Genomic DNA, 27,786 nt, shown 5'->3' with positions numbered 1-27,786 from the left:
GACAGAGAAATGAGGATGGAGCACCACTCTCCCCCGGGCCAGCAATGTGAGCTGGGTGAGAAGAAGAAAGCAGCAGGACCAAGATTTGCCTATAAAAACGTTTATTTCTCAAAAATACAAGTTCCCCGCAGTGCCACAACCATTGAACATGTGTTGCTTTAGATGGGCTTTCACCTGCTTCTCATAGAGCAAGCCTTGGGTGCTAGAGCAGGGACAACGGGATGCATTCCCTTCACCCATTCCCGCTGCCTGTACCTGGAGCACTGCCCAGGGCCCTCACCTGCAGCTCCAGCTCCAGGAGGTGTCCGATACTATCCCCGAGCTCTCTGTAGACAGAGGAGGTTTGGTACCTGAAGCAGCATCCCATTTGCCTCCCCACCATCCAGGGCGCCCATCTGCAGCACAGCCTTCTCCTCGTGGCCAAGAGCACATGAGATGTCAGGGAGATCCCAGTCCCTCCCATGGGCCTGAGTGGAGAAAGCCTGGAGATGGGAAGCAGTAGGACCCAGGCCCCATTCAGCTTCACCTGCTCTTACAGCATGGAGCCATCACTCCACAGGTCCCAGCTTCTGCTTCCCCACCGAACAACTGCCTGGTCCACAGGCAGAATCAGCTCCCACAGGATAGCTCTTGCTGGCCAAGGTGGCCTGTCCAAATCCCACGTCCTCCCTGCATCCAACATGCTAGAGGACTGGAACCCAACAAGCCCTTCTGCTGCATCGCTTCCACACTGCAGGGTAAAACCAGCCGCTGTGCCCAGCTCATCCAGCTGATGCCCTCTGGCTCTAGCGTCAAGGACAAGCCCCAGCTCCTGTGTGCTCTGCCCACTGGCTCTAACAGTCCTACTTTCTCAAGTTCCTTCCCTGATTTTCCTCAGGGGAGGTCTGTGCTGAGCACAGACTGCCCTGTGCTCTGACACCTGAAGGGATGGGGGCAGTGGTGACAGGTTCCAGCACAGCACAGCAGGCATGTCTCCTCCATGACCACCTCACCAGGTCCCACCTACAACAGGCACAAGGCTCTGCATGTGGAACCAACAATAATAAGGACATGGTTGAAGGAGTCAGAGGTTAAGTCAGCCTATGTCCTGTCAAAACTGCTTCCATAAGGAGAAAAGATGGGTCACAGAAGCCTCTTCTGAGGGGAGCAGAAGGCACACCATGAACAGCTGACTCATTTCTCCGGGACCTCTGCTGCCTCCCTGGGATCTGGGCTAAAGATGTGAAGAGGAAGCTTCCCATCCTGGCACAGCCCTAATTTATCCACTATTGACTTGTCAGGTAGGCAGGGATGAAGTTCAGCAAGAAGTCCAAGGGCAACCAAGAGAGACTTCAGGGCCTTGGGACAACTGGTTAAAGGGATCAGGAACACAAGCAATATTCTCCTCTGTCAGGGAATGATGAGGGGAGAAAAGGGAAGGGCCAGTGTATCAATATCTAGCTCCAAGCCTGGTGTCAGCAGAAGAATCTGGGATCCTTTGGTTATGGGTCAGTCAAACCAGCAGCAGGCTTGCTGTCTCTAAGGAGGAAATGGCTCTTCATGCAGGAGTTACCAGGGCTCAGAGATCTGAAGGGGGAAAGGGATAAATCCAGGCTGGCTGGAGGTGACCCTAGGGCAGCATGCCAGTGCTTGAGGGATGGGTGCCAGCAGGGTCTGTATTTACAGACTGGCTCTGCAATGCACAGACTACCAGTGGCACAGCCAGAATCAGCCAGCTCCTGCAAACATTGCCTCCACCTCAGCATACCCATTGAACCATCAGCAGGGAAAACGGTATGAACAAGAAGCAGTTGTTTGGCTTAGAGAACTTGGAGCCACCTAAATCTGTTTAAACATACCTCAGGTGTTAATCATAGAAATGTTTAAAAAAAAAAAGCCTTTTTCTTTTTAATCTCCTTTGGTGGTTCTAGAAACCAGAAAATGCCTCTTTGCTGTTGCTTCAGGGCAGTCTAGGGCTGTTTCTACCAGTAAAAAGAAGGTACAGGGTAAGAAATTTGGGTACACAGAACACATACAACATCGGCAAAACAGAACAATCACCATGTTGTGTTTCAGAACATCAGACATGAGTTTCTTTCATCAAATATATTGAACAGCACTTGCCTGTGAACAAATAACTGATCAAAGAGCTACAGAACTTGAAGGTTCTTCCAGTGCTGTTCTGGACTTCCACTTCCCAGCACCCAAGCCCACAGGCATGCAGGAGTCAGCATGAATAGAGGTCAGAGATACCCCTTGGAGCATGTCTCCCACTGTTGGCTGCAGCACTAAGTCAAAGTTCAAGTCATTTTCAAGCCATCAAATCCACAAAACTTCCACCTTTTCTCCAGGCTGGCTCCAACCCCACTCAGCTCCTGCCTGAACGTGTTCTGGAGTCGAGTCATGAGAACTTCCACTTCTGCAGTGCAGATCTGTGAAATCAGAAGGAAAATGGCAGTAAGAATGAAGATGCTTTTGGATTTGGAAGCCCTACAATGACTGGTGGTGACATTCAAGTGCAAACATTAATTGCTACAGGCTTTTCCTAGACATCCTGTCCAAATCATCATGCGGATAATCAAATGGGGATAAGTGTGACAGCTGTGCTACAGTCACACTTCAGGGTGAGATGGCTGCAGCTGTAACACACACTAGAAATAAGGGTAAATATGCTCCATCCCTGGCGGTGTTCAAGGCCAGGTTGGACAAAGCCTTGAGTGGCATGGTTTAGTGTGAGGTGTCCCTGCCCATGGCAGGGCAGTTGGAACTAGATGATCTTAAGGTCCTTTCCAACCCTAACTATTCTATGATTCTATAAAAGGACTATCCTAATTCTTTCCACTGTGAAATGCAAGCTGAAGGACTAAAAACTCCCAAATATTTAAGTAACTGAAGAGTGAGCACTTTTATCACTGCTTTGAGAACAGAGCTCTCAGAGACTTGGGTACAGAAACCAGGGACATGGGAACTGCACTTTCTGAACAAAGAGACCTGAGCAGGCAGCAGGCCAGTGTGTGTGTGGCCAAAGGTCAGCAGACAGTGAACCAGTCCAAGGCCACTGCAGAGGGTCAAGGATGTGCCTTTCACAGGCCTCCTTCTGCTAAGCTCATTGTACAAACCTCCCGTGGGCCTTTTCTAAGCGGCAGGTTCCCAAGAGGAAGTGCCACAAGTCAGATGAAGGGTTTGATGGCATTTCTTTAGCAGCCCCAGATTAAACCAAGAGCAGCTCTTTGCCTCAGACAACTTCTGAACTAGAAGGAGAAGATGAATTATGAACTATGTCTCTGAGGAGCTGGAGGGAGCCAGGAAGCACAGGCCAGCTTCCCCAGGACAGGGAAATGAGACAGCAAGCTAGAAACAAAGCAGCTGAAGCCATTCCAAGCACAAGAGGTAATTCCCATGCTGGGAACTTTAAGAAAGACAACTGAAGAACAGTGTATTAGAGGAACAAGGTGCAATTTCCTTGAGCATTCAAAAGCCTTTGCGCAGTCCCTCTCTGTTTACTTTGAAAAGGAGTCTGAAGCCAGTGATGCACAGAAATACTGCAAGGAACAGCAGCTTTACATTGTGCTAGGCAAAATCCATGAGCTTGTTATGACCCTTCTCAACTCCTGCACACAGGAGCTGATCTCTCCACTTAGCACAGAGCCCCATGAGCAGGGACTCAGTTCAGTGCTTCTACTTCTGTAGTATAAGGCCCTTGCACAGCACCCTACTAAAAACAACTGCACTGACAGCATCAAAACAGTCAGCCAAGGCCCAGTGAAGGCTACAGGAGCAGAAAAAGGGAAAAACATTGCTCAGAGACACAAAACCAATATGACTGCTCAGTTTAGAGAGGATATACACAAACAGTGGCATGGCAGATGTTATAATAAACATTATGCAAAGCTGGGTTATTTGCTCTTTTTCTTAGAGGTCATCAGGCTAAGGGAACAAAGGCAGCAAAACTTACACAGAATAAACAGAAAGACATTTTGGATAGAGATTTTAAAGATGGAATTCACTGCTGCAAAATGCAGCTACCATCAACGGGCTTTCCTCTGAGCAGGGACCTCTGCAGTGAGAATATCTTCAGCTCCGCACTGAGTTTAACATTGAGGTGAGAGCTAAACCAGAAGCTGGGGTGCTTTGAGCAACCTGCTCCAGTGGAAGGTGTCCCTGCCCACAGATAAGGGTGGACTAGATCTTCAGAAGTCCTTCCCAACCCAAAACCTTCTGGGGTTCTAAGTTCAACCTTTCCCCTGTCCTCTGGTAACAAGTCACTGCCATTAGCAGACACCAGTTCTCACTAACCCTGCAGCGTTCCCAGTGACTGAAGCTCTTCACCAGCCACAGGGACTGGACACACTGTCCAGGCTGGCTGGGGAGCTGGAAGTGTCAGTACACCCACCTTGCTGTCCAGACGCTGCAGGTAGGAGCAGATGTACTCAATGCTCGCTCCAAACGGGTGCACATGAAGAAATGTTGAAATTATTCCTAGGAAAAGGAACACCACAAATGTCATTCTCATGGCATCCTCCCCTCTAGGGAGACCCTTCCTGCAGTCCTGACCCAGCTCTGGGGCAACACCACCACAGGGATGTGGAGCTATTGAAGCGAGTCCAGAGGAGGCCATGGAGATGTGGTGAGGGCTGGAGCAGTTCTGCTCTGGAGCCAGGCTGAGAGAGCTGGGCTGGGGCAGCCTGGAGAAGGCTCCTTAAGGGGAGACCTTAGAGCAGCTCCAGTGTCTAAAGGGGCTACAGGAAATCTGGAGAGGGGCTTGGGACAAGGGCCTGTAGGGACAGGACAATGGGAATGGCTTTAACCTGGCAGAGGGGAGATTGAGATGAGACCTTAGGCAGAAGCTCTTCCCTGCAGAGGTGGTGAGGCAGACCCTCCTCTGTAAGTTACTGCCTTTGGTGACACCTCCCAGAAGAGCAACCTGCACTCCAGTCCATGCTGACCTGAGCTGTCACTCCACACAAGCAGTGACTACATACTTCACACCTGAGTGGGTTTGACTGAAAGGTACACAGTACAGGATTACCATGGGAGGAATGCACAAGGTGAAATCCTGACCCACCAAAACTCAAGGCTTTCTTTGCTTCCAGGACTCCCACCTCCCCTGGCATAACCACAGGAACAAGGGGTGGCCAGATGGAGCTGCAAGGCCACCTTGAAGTAAGTCCCATCCTGTTCAGGTCTCCAGCATCATCACCAACAGAACTTACCAACCAATAGGACTTCTCGTTCAGATTTCACAGGGCTGTTGCTCAACGTCTTCTCCACTGGACAGTCCTTCTCCTGGCTACACACACAAACCCTGGATGCGCTGCTCTCCTGCAACGAACCCCAAGGCCCATTGCACACTCAGCAGGCACTTACACATTAACCAGCAGCCTGATCAGCCACAACAGGGACTGTGTTCTTCCCCTGTTTGAGTCATTGTATTCACCGCAGTGCTGTATGGACTGCTTATTTCGCCAAATGCTCCAGTGCAGCACAGCTATGGTCATGCTACTCTGCCTGAACTGCCTGAATCAAGCTAAGTAAGAGTAAAAGCCCATGAAGTTAAGCAAGATGCCCCAACACACACTATCAGCCCTGTTTGCTGGTACTGTCTCCTCTAGAAGGGCCCTATTTTAAACAGTAAAAGAAAAGCAGGCTAGAAAGCAAGCCCTGCAGTGACCAAGGCAGAGCAGATGTTTATTTTTCAGATGCCTGAACTGAGGCAATATGATTGATATCAAGTGCCCAGTGGCTGCCAAGGGTTCAGGATCAGACTGTCCTGGACTCCAGTTTGTGGTACTGAGCTGAAAGGGAATTTCACATCATTTATTATCTCCCAAACAAACACAGTCTGGCAGCAATGCACAGCCCTGGCAAACACTCTTTTATTCCTAACAGAATAAAAGAAGCAGGACATCCTTTTATACCTAAGCTTGATTTGGAATTCCAGTGGTCTGAGAGCTACAAACAGCTATAATTTGAAACAGCCTCCAGTCACTAGCAAAGCACCAAGCTTGGGCCAGTAACAAAGGCATAATTAAACAGTCCCTTGAGTTTGCTTCGCTTCTTATGCCAGTGCAATTCTCAACTGCACAGGACTGAAGCTGTGCACCCCTGGCCTGAGCAGGCTGTAATCTGCTTCTGCAGGAGAAAGAGAAGGTCTGTGCTGCGGAAATGGAGCTGGCTTCAGGCTGGCACAGGGGCTGCAGCGTGTCACACTGGAAATACCTGCTCTCACTTGGAGATCCAAAAGGTGCTCTTGCAGGCTAGTTGAAATAACAGTGCAATTATCTTGCACACCGAACCTCATTTCTACGGCGAGGTGCTGCAAATACCTGCTGCGCTTTCAGTCAGAAGCTGCCAGCACTGAGTAATTCAACTATTTCAACTTGTACATAAACACAGTCTGTATGTACAACACACACTTCACAACAAACCAAACTTCAGAACATTACTCATTTCACAATGAGGTGTCATGACTTTCTCAGTAAGGTATTCTGACCCAAGTACCAGAAAAGAAACTCTCAGACTTACATTCCCTTGACAATCAATTGCATCTCTCTCCCTGTCCTCTTCATCTGTGATGCGTTGCTACACAGAGATAAAGAAAAGATTACTGATGATAGTCTTTGGTATCAGACACTGAAGCTCCTGCACCAAAGGTCTCTAGGATACAAAGCCAGTTTTAGTTACCAGAAAGACATTTATCTTCCCTAACTCATGGCACAAAAAGGAGGGGCTAAAGTCTGAAAATCTGAGGCAAGACCTAGTATTTGGCTCTGCGGTCCTTGGTGAGAAGTGCTACATAATGCTTCTTGTCTATCTTGCATAACTGTGCCTGTGTTGTAGAGGACCATGGCAGTTCAGATGCACATATAGGTCCACAACCAAAAGACAGAGGGGATCATACCTGAGAAGAAATAGTGTGTATTTATGCTAAGAATAAGCAAGCATAAGAATATTGTAAAGCTCACAAAAATGAAAAACTTTCAATTCAATCAGATCAAATCATGCCCCTAAAACATATCTAAAAATCAACATTTGATAACTGAGACCTTTTCTTCTGACCTCAGGTTGCAGAAAAGCATATTCCAGCTGCAATATCACTGTGTATTATAAGATGGAAGTTGATATTTTATTCATATAGTTGCTCATGTAACTAATGCTCAGCTAACTGCTGATAGCTTCATGTACCAAAGCATGAATGTTACTGGTGCAAATGTAAAGCAATACTACTGACATACACCCTCCAAAAGTGGCAGGGCATTTTTTCAGCTCCTAAGCCTGGGCCAGGCATCCTCTATGAGAGTGTTTAAGGACAGAAGCCCCTCACTGCACTCAGGATGGACCATGGAATCGCAGGACTGCATTTCCTACGGAGAAAGGAGCACGGGGATGGCTCCTACCTGCTCCTTCAGGTTTTCCAATAATGTCTCTATTTTTAGTTTGTCTTCTCTCACTTTTTCTAACTCAGCTTCTCTCTTCTTGTATTCATCTTGTATTTTCAAAAGGTGCTGGAAAAGAAAAAGATAAACTCTGTTCTTAACTTGCATTTCACCTCTGCTATTTAAAGAATATACAATGAATAAGGGCTTTTCCATGAAGACCAGGCAGATCATACTCAGAACAAATAACAGGTTAAGTATACACTTAGAAGAGACCTTTTCTACAACATCCTTTAGAAACATCTTTGCTTATTAGCTTTCAGAAAAGCACAAATTTGTGAACATGGGGCAGTAATTCCATCAAACTCTCACTGTCCCTGAACTACAGCATGTTGTGTACTGGACTGTGCCCTGACCAATGCAGAAGCTCCCCCAGCCTGGGTCACTCTAGGGCCAGGCCAACATTCAGCAGATGGGAAAGAGCAGCACAGAAACAAGTGACACAGAAAAGTCACCTCAGAGCCTTTCTAGATCTCTGGACCCATGTGAATACATACGTGTCTGGCAGTTTAAGGAAATAATCTAAACCAGCTATTAAGATAAGGAGATGGGAACCATGTTACTATGCTGGTAACTAGGACCTCATACAATTACAGAATGGGTAAGCACAGACTCAGCACCCCAGAACTCAGATGGTGGTCAAGCAAAGAGAACACAAGGAATCCGCAATCCATGATTGTCTCCATGTGACTTAACGAGTTCATACACAATCACTGTTCTCAGTGTTTGGTTGTTGGGTTTTTTTTAGCAACACTGGGTATAACAAAATTCCTCCCCATTTGCCAGTTTTGATCTCACTGGAAACCAAAATGCCTTTTGTTTGTGTTTCTGGTCCACATCACAGCCCCTCTGTCTTTGGAGCAAGGTCACAGCTATAGAGGAGTCTGGGCTCACCTTCTGCATCCCCTGCAGAGCCTGCTGGAGAAGCTTCATCTGCTGCTCCTTAGTGGTGTCCTCGTCCCTGCTGGCTTTGCCCTGCTCCTGCTTCAGCAGCTCCACCTCGTTGCGGTAGGCATCCAGCTGCCAGCGCAGGCTGTCATTCTCTTCTTTCAGGGCTTCCACCTGTGACACTAGCGCTGGACAACAGGCAGGTGGGATCAGAGGTCGAAGAAGTGGGGGTAGGAAGTCCTTGGGTGCTCTGCCCCAGCACCGCTGTAGCTCCCAGTGCCCAGCTACAAGACCCAACTACCAAAATGAATTTCTCCCAGCCACTGTTGGTGGTATCTCTACAAAAGAAGCTCCTCAGGACAAAGAGTACATCTCAGCACTGATGCAATATTGAAGTTAGAAGAAAAACAGCAGTCAAAGAACATATTGGGGTGAAATAACCATGCTAGACACGGGTTTCCTAACCGCTAAAACTGAAAGACTCTGGAAGATGCTGGTGGAGCCTTTCCAGTTAAAAGAATGTCTCCATCAAGTCATGGCATCAAACACCTGCACCAGTCTGGTGTCCTCAGAGGGCTTGATAAACTCAGGAATGGGATTATAGAACTTTATGGCTACAAAGATATCTTCAGCAGGTATCAAAACACACCCATGACATGAAGGGCAAAGCCTGACATCCCATAGCCTTGCTACTGACCTCTGGGACTTGGACCACAGCACATGGAGGTACCTTTGCTTGGGACTCACACACTGTACTCAGAAGGCAGGGAAGATGCTGCATGGGAAGAGGGTGGGTTTGATCTTACTGTTCTCACTCATCCACCCTGGCATGGAATGTGTGTTGGACACCACTCTGCCCAGCTGCACATCTCAAAAGGACAGCAGGCAAAAACAGATAAAAACTGGTTTTCCTCATCAGAAAACCAAGGGGGAAGTGAATTAACCTCCTAAAATGGATCTGGACAAAAGAAGGCAGTTTCCAGCTTGAGCTTCTGCTCTTTATGGATGAGAAAAGCTGACAGATCACAGAGGGGAATGACAAGTGCTGGCTACAGAGCAAGTCACAGAGAAATTACTCCAGGCAACTGCAGCTGATTTTGCTCCCCTGTGACAACTGTGGAGTACGAAACACTCAGAAAGGGGATCCTGAAAGAAACCACTGAAGAGACAAGTACTTAGTTTATGAGCTTTAAAAAGTGATTTTACCCGATTCTTCTGTTTCTTTCATCTCTGATGGATCTTCTATTTCTTCATCAGACATTTCCATTTCCTCCTCTCTTCGAATACCCATTAGCTCATCATTATGAATATTACGGATTTCCTAGGATTCAGAGAGCAGAGAGGGTTTAAGTACAGATTACAGGGAAGAGGCTGGTTGGAGAAAAAGTTGCTGATAATAAGTCTGTAAAATGCAACTCCACAACGCAAAAAAAGAGGAAATGATTAAAAGAAACTGGCATAGACTATTAGATAATGGGTAACATCTCACAAGAGCCAGTCAGTGCTACCAGTCTTACTGACTCTCCATCTCCCTTCCTCTGTGCCCAGGCAGGCAGCTAGCCTTGCCCACAGAGCAGTTTCTCAGTGAACCCTCTCCCGACATCTGCTGTGCCCGATGTCCACACGCCTGTTCTACACTCACTCAACCCTCCAACACAAACCATTCCCTGATCCTATGATTCTCAGGAGCTAACAGCACAGCCTGAGCTGCGCATACACCAAACTAAAACCACTACAGATGCACACACACCGGGGGGTTTGACCACAGGTCCATCACTTGGCACTGCAACTATCTGCAGCCCCCCATCCCAGTGAGCTCTCCTGCACAACACTGATCTCCCTTGAGCCCAGACACCTCTCAGGGTTACTTCTCAAGGATGAGAGATCTTTAACCCAGCATCTGGTATCTGTAACAAGGGAAGTTATATTTTACATTACACCCAGAAGTGTATTATGTGTTAGCAATATCTTTTTATATATTATATATATATATATATATACACACAGAGCTATAGCTTAGTTATTGAAGTGTAGTTAGTGTTTGACCACTGTCCAACCACTCTTTAACTACCATTCAATTATTGCTTAATCACTATTCAACTGCCATTTAATTCTCTTTCAGTCATCAATTAACTATCATTTGATCATCATTTAATTATCAATAAAACCTTTTTAGTTAACCCCACAATGGTTAATCGTCAGTAACCAATCAATCATCATTGATCAACCCTCACTTGAGCAAAGCCCTTCCTAAGCAAGGGAATACACTGGCTGGTGGTTCACCAAGTCCAAGCTTCCACAGCTTCTTACCGCACTGCCTGCAGCTACAGGACTTGCCAGCACTGCCTGAGAAAAGCACCTGCAGTCACCATCAACAGAAATAATTCCCTGGCCTTGCCTAACACCTCTCCAGCACATGCCCGCACCCTGAGCCAGGCTTGCCTCCGATGTGGTGACCCACTGGATTGCATTATGCCAGAAGATGAACCAAGGAGATGCATCTTGTGGGTCCACCTTCCTTTAAGAGAAGACCCTAAGCTGGGGGAGGCCAGCAGGCTGAGCCCAGCAGCAAGTACTCCTGGAAGAGGCCTCACCAGCAGTCTCATAGCCTCTTCCCATCGGGAGAACTTACCTTGGAACAAAAGACAGCTCCAAATGGAGAGCGTGCTCCCACCCCGGTCATAGTAACCAATCTCAGCAAGCACGAAAGAGCAGGAGCACACTAGGGCTCAGAGGGATAATCTGAGTAATACCTGACTTATCAGGTATAAAACACAATGTTTGCTCCTCCTTTAGCTACTACAAAAGGTCTTGACTCAGTGGGATTTGGAAAGGAAGTCCCAGAAGGACAGTCTCTTAGGGAGACTGCAGCTGGAAACTTCCCAGGAAAACAGTCACTGATGTGAAATAATATTACAGGTGAAAGACAGTATCTGGATTTGCTGAGATGGACTTGTTTTCCTGGTTTGGAATAGGGACTTCAATACCTGGGGAAAAAACACAGAACCAAAGGAGGAAAGGGATGCCAGCCAGAGGGACCTGCCCAGGTTAGGGGACTGGGGCCATGTGAACCTTGCAAGGTTTTTCAACAAGGCCAAGTGCAGGTGTCCATACAGGCTGGAGGATGAACAGTCACCACCTTTAAATCCTTTATTCCACTAGCAGTGTCACTGCATGGGATAAATGCACAAACACGGGAACACCCTCCCTCAAGTTTTCCTCCCTGTCCAGCTGCAATTATTTCCACCTCCCACATCTATCAATAAAAATGTGAAAAAACAGATCTGATGATGCTCAGGGTTTGTAGGGTTTCTCTTGTTTCTGCTTCCATCTCTCTAGAAATCCCTCTTGCTTTAATATTAAAACCAGCAGCAAACAGATCAATAATTAGTAATGAATGACTGTACATACAGATGACAATGTATTGCTACCAGTAACATAAATACCAAGAGAAAATTTATTACCTGTAACCCAAGAGACGACTGAGCAATTCCCATCTTACAGTGTGAATGAACGTGGTGTTATCCACGCAAACATCGTGCAAACTTAACATCAATATCCTGACAAGAAAGAGACTGTGCTGGAGGATCTAACACAATAAAAGATTACCAACCTCTGCTTGTTTGCACCACACGCTGATGTTCTTACGCTGAGCTTTCGTGAAATGGTCCCAAGCCTTTTGTTTGGAGGCAGAATGGTACACGGCCACTATCTGCTCGACTGTAGTATCAAATCAGCAGTCAAATCAGGCCAGAATATCATCCAGAGAGGGCGAACAAGAGGAGTAAAGGAGTAAAAAAGTGGAATCAGGCAGGTGGTTTGGCTAACCTTCTCTTATAACACTGTACTGTGCCGAAGCTATGCTCAGGGAAGGGACTCTGGGCCTGGAAAGAAAAGTGTGGACTTCACCAGGTCAATGTCAAACACTCACAGAGCAAGGATCTACTGGGAAAAGAGGCTGCTCTCAGTGAAAAGCAGGGAGGAGCTCAATGCACTGGAACACACTGCTCAGCACTGCCTGAGGGTGTAACAGTGCTCCTGGGTAACACTGGCTCTCTACAAAAGGAGGTTCAATACGACTGTGAAAGCTGGGGTGTTAGGTGGTCTCCTGCCCAGTGGGTGCAGCCCCACAGAGCAGCACGACAGCCTGAGCACCACATCCAACCTGTGCCCACTATGGAAAAGGGATTCTGGCACCAGCCACCGATCTTCTTTGCTCCCAAGGTTTATTCCTTCTATTTCTCTAGAAAATGTGCAGCAGCTTTTGGTGATCCAAAGTGCCCCTCCTCGGATGACAGCTCACCCAACAGCAGAGAGCACATCCAAATCTACCCAATTTATATATTTTTATGCTTCTGATGTTGTAGCAGGTGTAATTCTTACAACACAATATCAGCTTTTTGCTGCCTAGCTAAAGCTAAGAGTGGCTGAGCTATCAGGGTGTGCTTTACAGCTCACAGGGGCATGTTACTGTCTACTGCTACTTACTCTGCAGTGCTTACTGTGCTTGCCTCTGGACCATGTGCCCATGTTTCTTACCACGAACAGGATTCAGGAGTTTTCAAATAAATCAAGTGTCAAACAAGTAACAGTCAGAATTACTGAGAACCAGAAGTTAAGATTGCTCACAATCAAGCCCAGGGGCTCAAGGAGACTTGGTACAATGGGAAGAAGGTGCTCTGGAAGGTAAAGAGTGAAAAAACTATTCAGACTTACTAAGGAAAGGATGCGTGAGAGGCAATGAATGGTTTGAGGAACTGTTAAAAATCCCATCCTGGAACTAAATATAGCCATGCCTCTTCACGGTTTAGTAAGTACTGGGATTTGGAAGACTCAGGTTGGAAATGCTGTTCTGCCACAGGCTTTCAGTTGCACCTAAGTACAGGGTTTTGGGAACACTCTGCTGCATCCTACCTTTGGTGAATAAATCCTGCACACTTTGCTGAGGCACCAGATTACCAGGGACTTACCTTGTCTGTGCACTGAAGTGAAGTTGAAAAGATGACAGAACTACTAACAGACTACAATTAGAAGAGGAAAAAAATTAAGAATTCATTCTCTCCTCCCCCCACATGTGGACTTTTACTCCAACAAAAAGAATTACAAGACAGTTTTGCCAAGTTACTGATACAGGCTGATAAATTAACTGTAGCTGCACAGAGTGATGCTGCTTCTCTTCTGGAGCCCTTTTAGTGTTGTGGCCTCTCCAGACTCTAGAGATTAAGCATCTTCTCTACAACAACAGACAACCAAGAGTCAGCATGGAAACACTACTCACACTGCACCAGAATCCCTGAGAGAGCAAGTTTGAATTTCTCTTTAGCTTCTTCCATCTCTTTCTCATGAGCTGCTTTCTCATTCACCAGCCTGCGAACGTGGCTGTTGGCTGACTGGATCATGGAGTAGAAGTTGTTGGCAGTCCTCCTGTTCACTTCGCCACGCTCTATCCAGGTCAGCAAGGTCTGGATGGCTTCCAGGAACTTTGTGTCATCTGCAGCAAGGAGGAACACCTTTACACCATGGGACAAGGGCACCTGGGCAGCTTTCAGATCCTTTCACCAGCACTGCTGAACTGCTTTTTCAGAGGTCAGCTTACTACATGTGGAAAATCCACAATACTTGAGAGCACAGCAGTAGATTTAGATTAGACATTAGGCAGAAGTTTTTCCCTGTGAGGGTGCTGAGGCGCTGGCACAGGGTGCCCAGAGAAGCTGTGGCTGCCCCATCCCTGGCAGTATTCAAAGCCAGGTTGGATACACGGGCTTGGAGCAACTTGCTCTAGTGGAAGGTGTCCCTGCCCATAGCAGGGGTTGGAACTGCAGGAGCTTTAAAGTCCCTTCTCACCCAAACCAGTCTATGATTTTATGATTATATAAGACTATACAAAGGAAGACAAGGCTAAGATGAAGCTGATGGAGCAAACAATTTGTTGAGGTGAAATAAGAGGACCAACTGCTAGAAACCTCCTGGAAAATTTCATGTGTCTATTCAGATGTACTCTTTCATGAAAAAAAATATCCTCCAGTTCCAAAATAACCAGGCCACACGCGGCCTTTAGGCTTCAAAGAAGGTCTTAGGACTTACATTAGACCTTGTAACATGAATAAAAGTGGTTTGGAAGAAACTGCTGCACTCAAGTAAGGGTTGTTTTGAAAGAAAGACAATTCTGAAACAGAGATGGCAAGGAGCACCGAGGGCTCTGTCTGCCCGTTCTCATTTCAGTTCAGCAAGACAGCCACTGCAGAACACAAACCTGTCCCAGCACCTGCACAAAGGGGTGGCCACGGCCACAGAACCACTCACCTTTCAGTTTCTCGGCGACAATGCTGCACTCATGGTCAGAGTAATGCACAACGGGTGGTGGGGAGGGTGGGCGGAAGCGTTCCTCTTCCAGTCGCCTGCGATGCCGCTCCTCACGTGCCAGCATCCGCTGCTTGCACTCCCACTCATACAAGTCGTCCCGGGCCTGAGCAAAGTCCACGTGCAGGCGCCCAGTGTCCTTCTTGTCTGTGCTGGAGCCCAGCCTTATGCGATAGCCTGGCAGTAGTGACAACAGGGTTCACATAGGATCAGTGACTTAAGCTCCAACCATCCACCAGCACCCATCTCTCATTCCTAGAGAGCCAGAAAGCCCCTCACCACAGGAATTTCCTGAAGAGTTTAGTGCACAGGGAGCGATGCTGGAAAAGGAAACTTCGGGATTTGCTTGTGCTTTGCATGTGCAAGGCAACACCTTACACGGGCACACTCCTCTCCACACTAGGAGGTACTCGGGCTTGAACAGCAGCTGCTTAATGGCAGGTAAGCTTTTAGGCTAAGATTAGACCTCTCAGGACTAAGCCCAGATCTTCACATGGAGAAGGCAGAACTGCCTTGGATTCTTCCACACTTTCACACACTTTCACAAACTCCTGAAGTTGGAGGTGGGAAGGGGAGACTGAGAGGTGAGACACAGCAAAAAGGGCCAGCATGGTTTGCAGGACTCCTGTTCTGGAGTTTCACATCAGACATGCCAGAAAACCGCTCTGTGGTTAAGAAAAGGACACATGGGATCTGTGGAAGAAAATCCAAGCTCCAGAGAGATTCTGGACAAAGAACAAACCCAAAAACAAGACTTGCGTGTGGAGGACACTGATGACTGTGCATATGACCATGGCTTTCAGCAGGAGGAACTATAAGCAGAGGCTAAAGAGGCTGTATTAGCTACATAGAAGCCGTAACCACAGACGCACAGCTCTTACTAACAAGGCACTGCAAGTCTAACTCGATTTAACAGTCTCTGGAACAAGATGTAACACTTACAGCCAGCTCAAACAGGCTACAGGGAAGTTTCCACTATTTTAAGCAGCAATGAGCATTCCCCTGCCTTATCTTGACAATCTCATCTCTTTGGAAAGAGTGGGGCTTCGGAGACAGAACCCAGGTTTGTTAATACACTGAAAGAATCCATTTGGAAGGGATTTCAGCATGGGAACAAAGTACTGCTGTACTTTTCTAGCATGGTGAAGGGTCAGGTGGGGAGTATGGGCTGTTCTGGGCTGATGCGACTGGCACAGCAGATGCAGGCTTGGCTGGAAAGGCAAAATCTGCTGCCACAGTTTGTGAACATCAACGACGAGGCCTCTGCCTCCATGAAACAAGCCCCAGGAAAAATGAGCCCATGTGTTTCAGGGAAAATAATACTGTCTTAGCATTAGCGGGACATTTATCCAGGAAAGATGGGGATGGCCTCAGACTGTACCCAGTATTTTGCAAGGGTTTGCAGTGCCCAAGGTAAGAAAGCATTGCCAGCTTTCCTATTAGCAGCTCCTTTCATTAAGCAGAAATGCAAGAGCAGCAGAAAAGAGGTGAACTGACACATTAGACAAACCTTGCAACTGCAACACAGCCTGTCATGAGAAAAAGCTCCCATTGCTGTCCCAGAACTGTAACCTGCCATCCAGGACAGAAATGCACCTACCAGAGAGATAAAGAGCCTTGTCCACCATGAACTCCTCAGCAAAGCGGATGTGGCAGAAGTTCTTCTTGCTCTTCCGAATGGCAATGACTTCCCCACACTGCTCAAACACTTCCATGATGATCTGCTCAGTGCTGTTCTCTGGCAACCCTCCAACAAACACTGTCTTACACCCCGGGGGCCTCTCCCTTGTTGCTGGAGGGGGAAGATCTGAGGAGAGCAGAAGACAGAAAGCAGAGTAGGTTAGTTGTGGGGTTGTCAGCACACATTCCCTTCCCATGGTGATCTCCCCAGGTATGGTTGAGACACAACCACACCTTCCTGACTTCCTTCAAACTCACACCCAGCTCCACTGCCCACAACCTTAGCAAGCAGATCTATAGTACTGTTGAGGTGCTGCATGACGATAAGTACCTTTACCAGCATGCTTCCAAACAAAGAGCTCAGGAGACTGCAGCTCTACAAACATTCTCCCTGGCACAAGCAAAGGCTCCTTGAGCTCATCATAGAACACAAGCAGCACCACGACCTCAAAACTTCACCATGGGAGGTGCTATGAAAGCACAGCTTAAAGAACTGTCCTAACAGAAAGAATACATAGAAAATGTAGACAGAGGATCCTAAAGTATTAATGTTAAGGGAAGGTCATGAACCAAATGAGACTAAAAAGATATTATGAAAGGAAGAGATGAAGGAAATGGGTACAGCCGAGAGGTGCAGCAGGAATTAATGTTGGTGTTTTTTACTTTTATGGTTAAAATGAACCACAGAACATAAAAGCAGGCTGACAGTTGAGTTTGTCAGAAGCAGCCTGCTAAGTACACTCACTTACCCACCTGCATTGCTGCAGCACACATAAGACACTGCACGAGACTGCAGAGACTTGGAGAAGTGGTTTTCCAGCACCAAACCCATTCCCATGTTCAGGTGCCTATGTGGCAAGTGCAGGAAGACCCACCCCACCCCATCTCAGCACATGAACTGGCTTGTCAACTGTTTCCAGGACAGCGAGACAGGTCTGCTTCTGGGAACGCTGAACGAAGAGGTAGGTCATCAGACTGGGCACTGATGGAGTTTTATTTAAATTACTGGGCCCGGGAGCCCAGACTCCCACTGCTGGGAGCCCATCGAGCTTGGGTGCCATCTGCTGGCACCTGCTCAAGAACCAGACATAGACACACAGCTACAAACACCTCTCAGAGCTTCTCTGTGTAAGGAAAATGTCTTAGCTCCCATGGAGAGCACTGCTGCTAGAAAAAAAAAAAAACCTGTCAAGTCCTTGGTTTCTATTGGTAATGTCAAGCCTGTCCTGAGCTGACACAGCTCCACAGACACCTGCAGAGCCACAGCTGGGCTGTGCAAGTCCTGCAGGGAGAAGCCTGTCCTACACCAGCCTGCCATGGTTTGGAACCTCTGCCTCCTCTATACTTGAGAATTTATTGTTACTGCTTTTTGGGATGGGACAAGAACAGGCTTTTCCTATTGCTTCATCAGCTGCCTGCCAGCACCTAGTCACAGCCACTCACCCTGAGCAGCTATGTCCAAGCAATGTCACAGCTGTTGTCTCGCACACACATTCCTATATAGACAGACAGAAACAGGACAAAACAGACAATTACGTGGGTTAGGTGGGAAGAGAGTGCAGCTTTTGCAGTGAATGATCTCCTTCACAGCAGGCATGTCTGGAGGGATGGGAGGTGGCACGATCCCCAAGCCTGGCATCATCGGGTTGATGGGAGGGATTCCAGTCATCATCCCAAGAGCAGGATCAAAATCTAAACGAGGGAGAGAATAACGGAGTCAGGTCGTGGTTTGAACTCATGCAGCAACTGTTTCCTCAGACAGCAATTGGAGAAGTCTAATCAGTGAAAATGAACTGAATAAACAATCCAGAAGGAGCATCAAAACGTAAGAACTTTAGATTTATGCCTTTAAAACAATTTTTAGCACTATTTGCTTGTTGACTGCCTCAGCCAAATAAATTTTCTCTGTTCAAATAAACTACTTCCTTTTCCACTCCACAGACACCATCTTCTACTGCCAAAACCTTCCCCAGTAAGGTTTATCCACATAAAGAAATCCAGAAACAGTGTAAAACTTAACCCAGCTCAGTTTCATTAAGTGGTTCAGCAGCACGGACAGCTTGTGGCATGGGGTTAAGGCAACACCTGGCAAGCCAAAGAAGTGTACCAGCTCCAGCAAAAAAGAACATGCAGTAATTCTGGGTAAAATACATAGAAGCATTTAAGAAAATACCTCATTGATTTCCTTAACCTGCTTGACTTGTTTCTAGGCTTCAGTCAGCCCTCTGACTACATCTAAATAGTATTTTACCCTGATTTTGCTCTTACATTTGCCTCCAATGCCATATAAACTAAACACAGCTGTCGGAGGAGGGTATTTTATTTGTTCAGCAGTTGCGAACCCTGAGGAAGCAATACCTGTGGGCAGCCACAGGGGAAGCAGTGCATCTGGATGTCTTGTGGAGATGGCTCATGAGTCTGAGAACATCAGGAGCTGAACTGTAAGAACAGCCCCTTCCAGCAGGGCCCGCTGGTGCTGTGAGGGGGAGATCTCAGCAGGAGCTGCTTGCTGCCTATTCATGGGGTTAGTCCATGGTAGGAATTTACCTAATAACTGAAATAGGCAATTCCCAAAGCCATGTCTGAAAGCAGAGGTGGCGCAGCCTGGGTGAGCCTTGTACCTGGCAGCAGGGGCTGTCCTGTCATCCCCAGCGGAGCCATCCCCAGGTTGTTCATTGCAGTGGCCCAGGCAGTCGGGTCTGACATTGGCAATCCCATCGGAATGTCGAGGTTTAAATTTCTGCCACCATCTGCTGAGAGCAGGGAAAATGATTAAGAGCTTAGTGCATACTTAGCTCCTCTGCAGGGCACATGCTGCCCAGCCAGGCTCTGCACTAGCAGCATCCAAAACCAGATTTGAACCTGACACATAAGAAAGAGCTAAATGAAAGAATAAACCAAAACCAGTGCTGTCCCTCTCAAGCAGAGAACATTGTACAGAGGCAGTGTCTATGAAAACACTGCCAAGTGCATCCGAATTACAGTTTATCCATTAGAATCAATAGCTCTAAGGGGCTTTAAAGGAACACTGATTAAAGGCAAAGGGTGTCCTCTGATTCCTCACAAGAGACTTCTGGCCAAAGGGCAAACATTCAGCACAAATTGTCATAATTGCACTGGATTTGTCAGTGAGGGCAGTTTGTTCCAGCACAGCACACTCCCACTGCCATCTGAAGGTGTTTCTCCTCAATGCTGGAAGGGGAGATGAAGCAGAGACAGCAGCAGCACCAGTGCTACCTGCTCAGAATCTGGCAGAGTGATATGGCAACCCAGGTGGAGCCACAGACATTACACAGACACGTGGCTGCCCAATCTCAGCTTACATGGCCACCTCCCCACTCCCACTTCCCTGCTCACCCGCAGGAACATTTGCTCTCTTCCTCTTCTTGGCCAGATCACTTCCATTCTCAGCTGAGCTTTCCAACCCCAGTGGTGGCACAGTGCTGCTGATCTGCAGAGCCTTGCTGCTGCTGGCAGCATCAAAGGATAGAGGGTTTAAGCCTGAAAGCAAAAAACACACTTAAACACTTTTTTTACATGGGTTTGCGATGCTTCAGGATCACAGTAGGGAGAGAAGTGCCAGTCCCAGGCACAAGCAGCCCTGCAGGTCCCAGGGGGAGCTGTACGTCCCGTTTACTGTCTCCAGCTACACCTCATCTAATGTCACACTGACACCACTTTAAACATTGCTTACAACCATTAACTCCAACAGTCCTACACAAGTCAAACTGTTCACCAGCATAAACCTGGGGTGCATCTCCCCTGCACTGTGCAGGATGTCAGGTCTGGAAACTCAGAGGCCAAATGATTTTTCTAGTTCTTCCAGGAATACATTTTTAATAGTTACTTAACATTTCCACCTTATTCGTCACCAGTTGGGAAGTCACTTGGAATTATTTACTAGCAAAACCCAAGCCACATCTTGGATGATCTTCAAAGATATAAGGTGCTATTGCAGTTTTTATTCAAGGAGTCTGGCAGGCAGCTCTCTCCCACAGGAGAGCATTTCTAAGGGGAAATAAAACTGGTATTATAGAAGCCCAACTGTAAGGCCCAACAAAACCAGAGCAAAAACTGCCCACTGCATCCATCACAATTTTAGGTCTTCTCCCACTCAATCACACGGGGCTCAAGAGGCTTAGATGAACAATTAACAAAACTGGGCAAGACTGAGGGTCTCCAAGGGGTATAATGAAACAGAGCAAAGGCAAATGCATCCTTAAACAATCAACCACTGTATAGGCTAAGAAAAGCCAATCAGGCAGACTTGAACCAAAGAGGAATAAGGAAAAATAATTCTGTAGCTTCCCATATATTTCCTAATTCAAGGAATTCCATCCACTGCAGACCAATTCTGCACTAAGCTTACTGCCCTTAACTGAGCACTGAGTTCATTATTCCACCTGCTGCCATGCTCAGCACTCGCAGGGATGTGAGACTGAAGGGACATGAAAATATCCAGTTGGATTTATCTTTTTGTCTGCAAATTTCCTCTGAACAGTCAATGGAAAAAACACCAACCAAATCCTCTATGAAGTGGTAAACCCAGCTACATCTCTGCTAAGGTGTGCCTGTGTTCTGGGTGGAACAGCAGAACTACAGAGGATCAAAGGCAACATCTCAATACACTCATGGCCCAGGGTATTTGTCCCAAACCTTCCTCCAGACACTGCAGCACTGGGATTTCTATTCCAATGGATTCCACTTCCAAGAACTTGTACAGCTGTAAATAGACAAGGGAGGGGACACAGGGAGCCTGAAGGGCCTCCTCTCTCAGCCACTGAAAGGGGAGAATGCAAGAAGCCGCCAAAAGAGAAGTTGCATTCTGCTGGCAACAACAATAGTCATGCCCAGCTCTGGAAGATGCCCACAATGCTGCTGCTGCAACACCCCAAAGGCAGAATGTCACCAAGGTCATGAGGACCAGGGGAACAAATCTCAAGTGCTGCAGGTTAAAAATAGGCCACAGCACAGGCACAGAACAACTGAAAAGGAGCCACTGTAAGATTCACCTCTGCTGTTATCCAGCTGATGGGACAGGCAACATGAAACTTGGGAGTGTGTTTTCCTGTGCTTGGGTGTGGGGAAGGATGCAGCTGTGCAGGGATACAGCTGGTCATTCATGCTACCCGGCTGAAATGGACAGACACCCTGCTCCAGTTGTAGGTGACACACATGGAGCTGTCTGGTGTTAACCAACACACTTCAGTGCAGCTTGCTACAGACCAGCGATGTGTGTCCTGCTTCCAGCACGCAGATCAACGAGAGGAGACCCAGAACAGGTCAAGTTGCTTAAGACCTTTTCCACAAAGCTGTTTTCCAGGAGCTTGTCCCAGCATGTACTGGTGGAGGCGGTCATTCCTCCCTCAGGTGGGAGACTAACGTCATAAGAACTGCCTAAAGGTGACAGTAACATAAGTACAAGTTTTGTGGCATGGGTTTTGGGGAAAGTCAGGTGAAGCCCAGCATGAGACCAACGAGGACTTCCAGGAGCCCAAGATCAACTTCCACAGGCACTTTGCCTTGTTTTGCTCCAGGCTATGTGAGCAGAGAAAGCCAGGAGCTGCTGCTGGTCACTGAGTCAGGTTTTCTACCCTACAACTGGTACATGCCATGATAGCAGCCACCTTCAGACCCAGCTGCCTCTTCTACCATTTCAGCAAACTGCCATTCAGCTGAAGCTCCAACCACATCCTGCTGGATACAAAGAACACGCACAGAAGAAAGCTGAAGCTGCGGAAGAGCATCCCTCCTGGGCACAGAGCAGGATAAAATCGAACAGAATCAGCCAGTGCGACTCTGAGGCACCAGCACAAGCCCTTTCCCTTCATGCTGACCTTAGCAAAGCACCCTTGGCTGGGCTGGGCTGGTCAGCACAGGAGGGAAGGGACCAGCACAGGAGCAAGCCTCAAGGTTTTACCAAGGTTTACTGAGGCTCTGTAGAGTTGGACAGGAAAGGCAGAAAGCAGCAGATTTCTGTTTGCAGTGAAGTGCTATGTGGAAGGTAAGTGGGGAGGAGAAAAATTAGGGGTTTGAGTGTGTGATCAGTGTCAGCATTTCTAGAGCACTACATGACAGGAGCACTGGCAGGTCCTTTACCTCCAAGCACACCCAGTGTGTATCTCTACAGCCCAAGATCAGGTGCTGCCATAATGCAGGGACTGAAAAATTTTAAAATCAATTTAAAAAGAGATAAAATCCGTTTGTACTAGAAGATTACTCCCTAGCAAAACAGGTCAGGAGGAACAAGTAAGGCTGCTTAAAGATGAGCACAAGACAACTGCCAGCGAGTCCTCTCACATGGCAGCAGCATGTTGCTGTAGGTGGTCTTCATCTCTGGAAGCAAATGCCGAGTTGTTTCTGATGGGAGGACAGGCAGCAGCTTCCCACTGTCCTAAAGAGCACTGCCACCACCTAACCCTGCCCAGCCCCAGTGGACATCGATCCTGGGCTGTGCTGCTGCTATATACAGCTCCAGCTTTCACAGCACACGTTTAGAAAGGGCCTTGAGAGAGACAGGGAAGATCAAAATGTTCCAGGCATAAATCAAAGGAAGTATTTGCCCTCACCTGGTCCCATGCCAGACCATGGGTAAGACTTTTCCAGCTACTAGTTCCTGCTAACAGAGCTTGGCCATTCGTCTTCATGACCAGTGAAAGCAACATCAGAAATGGTCAATAGAAGGTGGAAAGCACTGGTTAACAAGTCAACCCTTCACCAAGAGCTGACAACACTGAGCTCACCGAGCAGGGCACCTGTGGCCATACAGGACAGCAGCTCCTCACAGGGAGGGGTGAATCCCACAGGACCTTTGCAAATCTTCCCTGCTGGATTTACTAATGTTGAACCGAACAAGAGCAGGAGCTCTGAGCACAAGCCTCGTGCTGCTATGTAGGATGGAGAGCACCTCACTCTGAAGACACCACACACTGACAGCAACCTCCCACCACTGCCACTCATGCTCCAGTGGCTTTCCTGACCTTCAGCTAGTAAGAACCAGACATACAAACCTCTGCCCTGCAACTCAAAGAAAAAGCTTAGTAACAGGTACTCTGACACTGTCACATACCCAAAAGCATTTTAATGGTACAATTAAAAAGCCAGTGCAGACTGTAGCCATCAAACTGTTCTTACCAACCATCACGAGGAACTTCAGAAATGGGCTGACACAGGCTTTACTATAAATATGGATTTACCTTTGCCAACACTCGTAAATATATAAGTGTTACTCAGACTGAACAGAGGTCCTTTTTCTGCATAGAGTAAAGTGGATCCCAGAAACAATCTGCCACCCGATGACACAGCGCTTAAATGCTACAGAAATGCACATTAGAAGAAACCAAAGCACACAGTCTGTAGCCATCAGTTAGAAAACACAGAGGAAAGAAAACAAGGAAGGGAAAGGAAATGCCAACACTCTGAAGTTACATTTTGACACCAATCATTTGCCTTCCCAGATTCATTCCCAAGTTCAAAACCCACTGCTGGACTTGTGCACTCTTTCCTACTGTAGTCTCAGCTTAAGTGCCATGGCTAGCTAGAGCTCAATCATCAGTTTGATCCCAAAGCTGGCTAGGCACACTGGGAAGACCAGCAGACTTCCAAAAGTTACTTCTGTCCACTCCATACACTTCTGTGTGCTACCAACACTGACCAGACACTGAGGGAAGCATGCTGTCAGGACAAGCACACAAAGCACAACTTCACCTGCGAACTGCACGAGAAACATGGCAAGATCGTGGTCATATTCCAGGATTTCAGCCAGTTCTGCTGCTCCCAGCTTGCTTATCTATGGAAAGGATGGAGCCCAATGTTGAGCTCCCATGCAAGCCTCCAAGCACAGAGGGGAGCTCAGGTCCTAATGACAGATGAACTGACCCTGCACTCCCCTGGGCACCAAGAGCACAGGTTGGGACTGGAGCTGGCACACAGCAGCTGCATGTGTCACCATCAGTCTCCAGAGCCTGGCACCAGTAACACATTCTGAGCTGGAGGGGAGGTGGAAAGCAGGTGGAGGAGTGCTGCGTGGCCATCTCACCATGGAAGGGGTTTCACACAGCAGCACTTTCAAGTGCCAGTATGCAGTTAAATAAACCCTGTTTGCATGCCTGAGATTAGCTGTGCTGCACAGGGTAATCTTCTGGTAATCCTCAGTGGCAAGAGGCACACTGCTCACCCCGTTTGGATCAGGAAGCTTGAACTCAAGAAATATTCATGTCAGACAAGCTAATTGTCCCAACAATACACTTAGACACAGAGTCCTCTTCTTCTTGGGCCCTAAAACCAAGTACATCACAGCAGCAAAACCATGGAGAGGTACGAAATTGATGAGCTGTGCCCTTTACTTGCTGTTGTAACCCAAAGCAAACGAAAACATTCATTACCAGTATGCATAAGCACATACGCATGTTATGTGTGCTGCACACACATAGGTGCTTGTTCACAGCCCCCACACCAAGGCACCATGGAGTGTTTTTGGAATGCTCTGTTAAAGCACCTTCCCTCTCGACACAGCATCTAGGAATTCCTTTGTGGAAGCACTGGGATTTCTGGGGAACAAGCAGCTCATCCTCCATCCCCTGGGGGCAGAGGGGATGTGCTTGGCCCTGGACAGCTCTGCAGTTCAATCCTCCTAGTCCTGCTAGCTCTACTTCCAGCACATTCCACTTCCTAACAAATTCTCAAAAGCTCACCTTTTCAGAAATACATTTTGAAAGGTGAGGAGCAAAAAGCTGTCAGACAGAGTGAGGCAGCAGGCAGGACTAACTGCATAAACCCACTGAAGGGGGATAGGAGAAATGAAAAGGAGGGGAAAAAACAGGGAAGTCCAAAGAGAACTCCAGCAGAAGCAGCGGTGAGGATCACTGGAGAAGTCCTGGATCAGGGGGTGAGTGCTGCTGCCCAGCTAAGAGCCTCAGAGGGGCAGCACTAGCACGAGGACCTGGATGAGATCAGAGCAGCGGGACGCAGCATGACACTGGAGGAATGTCAGCAGAAAAGTTGGGGATTAGGGCAGAAATCTCACACCATCTTCGGAAGGTGCACAGAATGCCTCTCCAGCAACACCTTATCTCTGAAATTACCCGGAGATAGAACTTCACCCCTTCTAGGGGCTCGAGTCACCCGTACCAAAAAACATGACCTTAAACTAAGAAACCTGACCCTGCGGCAGCTCAGGCAGAGCTTTCAACAGCTTGAGACAGAGGGCTTCTTAATGAGACGTTATCAAATCCATTCTCGAAACACAGAGAGACAAAAGCCAACCAGTTAGCTTGCAGAGTGGGAATGACAGGAGAGGCTGGTGTGAGAAGGATGCAAGTCTGCTAGACAAACTTGCCCAGGCTGCCTCAGCACTTACTATTGTCTCACCGCTCCACTGACACGTTCTGCAGGCTGGAAAAACTGTCTAATGATTATTGTAGCTGTGGAAGTACAGGGGAGCTAGAAAGTGTGTGGATTAATGGGCAACCTATACAAGGACTAACACACCTTGAAAACAAAAGCATTTCTATGCAGCAAGATGTGAATCTACATTGGTGTTAACAGCTGGACTTCGCACACACAGACAAAATGAAGGCAAAATAATTGAGACAGTAAGAAACACATAAAGAAGCCTGAAGGTAACGCTTAAGGAAGCAAATAAACGCGTGCATGCACCTACATATGGATGGTAGGCAAAAGATATTTATGGAGCAGGGCTGTGGGAGAGCTACAGCCCATCGGTATCTGTGGTTACCGGTACACAAGCATGCTGGAACCTGACAGTGCTTCCTACGTACAGTCTGGCTGTCGTGAGTGGATCCAGCACAAGCTGAGCATGGCTGAGCCTGCCACTGCTGAGAACCCAGCCAGCTACACCCAACCTTGAACACAGTGACAGCTACACCCAGTTGGTGAGAAGCTGCTCCCACTCTCCTCCCTTCTTTGCAACCCAACCCTCCGCAGCACCAGAAGTGCCCAGTGTGCCAGTCCACCAGCTCAGCAATCACTTCTTTAAGCACACCTCACTTCGCCGTCCCCTCAAACTTACCACCCGGTGGCGGTTTGATCACCATCAAAAGGCTGCCTAGAGACTCTGCCACCCTAACTTAAACCCCCTCGGAGCAGTCCCCCAGCCAGCCGAGCGACACCGGAGCTCTCGAGGTGTCACCACCAGCAGCGATTCCCGGAGCTCTCGGGACTCCAGTGACAGCAATGGCCGGCGGGAGCCGCCCCGAGCCGCCTGCACAGGCCGGAAGCAAACCCTCGGCCGCCTCGGACATGGAGAGGCAGGTTCAGCCCAGCTAGCTGGGCTCGGCCTGAGAGGCAGCAGCACCCACGGAAGCGGAGCGCACAGCAGGCCCGAGAGCTGCAGGCCCGCAGCACCGGGCCGCGGGCGCAGCAGGCCCAGGCTGCCGCTCCCCCTGGAGGTTCCCGAGGAGGGGCTGAACCCTGCCGCCCGGACACCGAGACGTGCCGCCCGCCTCAACCAGCCCTAGCCCTGCAGTCACCGCTCGGGTCCAGGCCCCGCACTTACCGCCAGGTCCAGGTCCAGGTCCAGATCCCGATCCCGATCCCGATCCCGGTCCCGATCCCGATCCCGATCCCGATCCCGATCCCGATCCCGATCCCGATCCCGATCCCGATCCGCACCCAGTGCCTCCCCGTCCGCCCTCCGCGAACATCCGCACAGGCCGCTCCGCGCGCCCCCGCGGCTGCCGCTCATTGGCTGTCACGCCGCTCAGAGCCGGGGCGCTGCGCGCAGGGCACACTGGGACGGTGGCGGACTGCGCCTGTGCGGCTACTAGATGGGGAGGCTCCTGTTAATAGAGCCTGCGGCTGCGGGGTTTGTTGGGCTGGAGCACAGCGGGGGCAGCTCTGCCCCTGTCCTGGAGCAGGACCGACCCACCCCTCCTGCCCCCTTATCCCCATGCACCCCCCGGGCCCACAGAATCCCACACTCTGGGGTTTGGTTGGGTTGAAGGGACCTTGAATCTCATCCAGTTCCAACCCCTGCCACCGGCAGGGACACCTTCCACTAGAGCAGCTTGCTCCAAGCCCGTGTCCAACCTGGCCATGAGCACTGCTGCGGATGGGGCAGCCACAGCTTCTCTGGGCACCTTGTGCCAGCGCCTCAGCACCCTCACAGGGAAGAGCTTCTGCCTAAGAGCTCATCTCAATCTCCCCTCTGGCAGGTTAAAGCCGTTGCCCTTGTCCTGTCTCTACAGGCTCTTGTCCAATGCCCCCTTTGCTCCCAGCGTGACCTGGAGGTGTCTCCAGGAATGGAGCGCCCCCTCCAGCACATGGCTGGGAGAGAGGAAGCACAGATCAGCTCCCTCCGCTGCAGGGGATCCTCTGCCTCCGCCGTAACGTGCCCCCACCAGCACCAGCCCAGCAGCAGCGGCTCCTTCCCCCCAGCCACTGCCCGTGTCTCTCGCACTGAGGGCGCTGCTAAGCGGGATCC

The 27,786-nt window shown here is 48.7% G+C and overlaps 1 protein-coding gene across 3 annotated transcripts; it reads right to left on the bottom strand.

Annotated features, from left to right (window-relative positions):
- Window positions 1–84: 84 nt before the first annotated feature.
- Window positions 85–26,929, bottom strand: ENOX2 (ecto-NOX disulfide-thiol exchanger 2). Of its 3 annotated transcripts, XR_004549669.1 has the most exons (16): window positions 26,860–26,929; window positions 19,701–19,844; window positions 18,965–19,096; window positions 17,880–18,035; window positions 16,264–16,470; window positions 14,607–14,840; window positions 13,582–13,794; window positions 11,917–12,023; window positions 9,510–9,624; window positions 8,310–8,491; window positions 7,377–7,484; window positions 6,505–6,561; window positions 5,193–5,301; window positions 4,373–4,458; window positions 527–2,411; window positions 85–413 (listed from the first exon to the last, which is right to left on the bottom strand). XR_004549669.1 is itself a non-coding variant. In XM_034063645.1 (15 exons), the coding sequence occupies exons 3-15, from the start codon at window positions 19,059–19,061 to the stop codon at window positions 2,280–2,282; spliced, it is 1,803 nt and encodes a 600-aa protein (XP_033919536.1). In that variant the 5' UTR covers window positions 19,062–19,096; window positions 19,701–19,844; window positions 26,860–26,929; the 3' UTR covers window positions 85–2,279. The 3 variants fall into 3 exon arrangements, 2 of the variants coding, with proteins under 2 accessions (XP_033919536.1, XP_033919537.1); XM_034063645.1 differs by having other exon boundaries at window positions 85–2,411; XM_034063646.1 differs by having other exon boundaries at window positions 85–2,411; window positions 18,965–19,093.
- Window positions 26,930–27,786: the final 857 nt, after the last annotated feature.

The sequence above is a fragment of the Melopsittacus undulatus genome, chromosome 6 (genome assembly GCF_012275295.1).
Source record: "Melopsittacus undulatus isolate bMelUnd1 chromosome 6, bMelUnd1.mat.Z, whole genome shotgun sequence".
Lineage (NCBI taxonomy): Eukaryota > Metazoa > Chordata > Aves > Psittaciformes > Psittaculidae > Melopsittacus > Melopsittacus undulatus.
The sequence above is the reverse complement of the archived record's forward strand: the minus strand, read 5'-3'. Positions and strand labels throughout refer to the sequence as shown.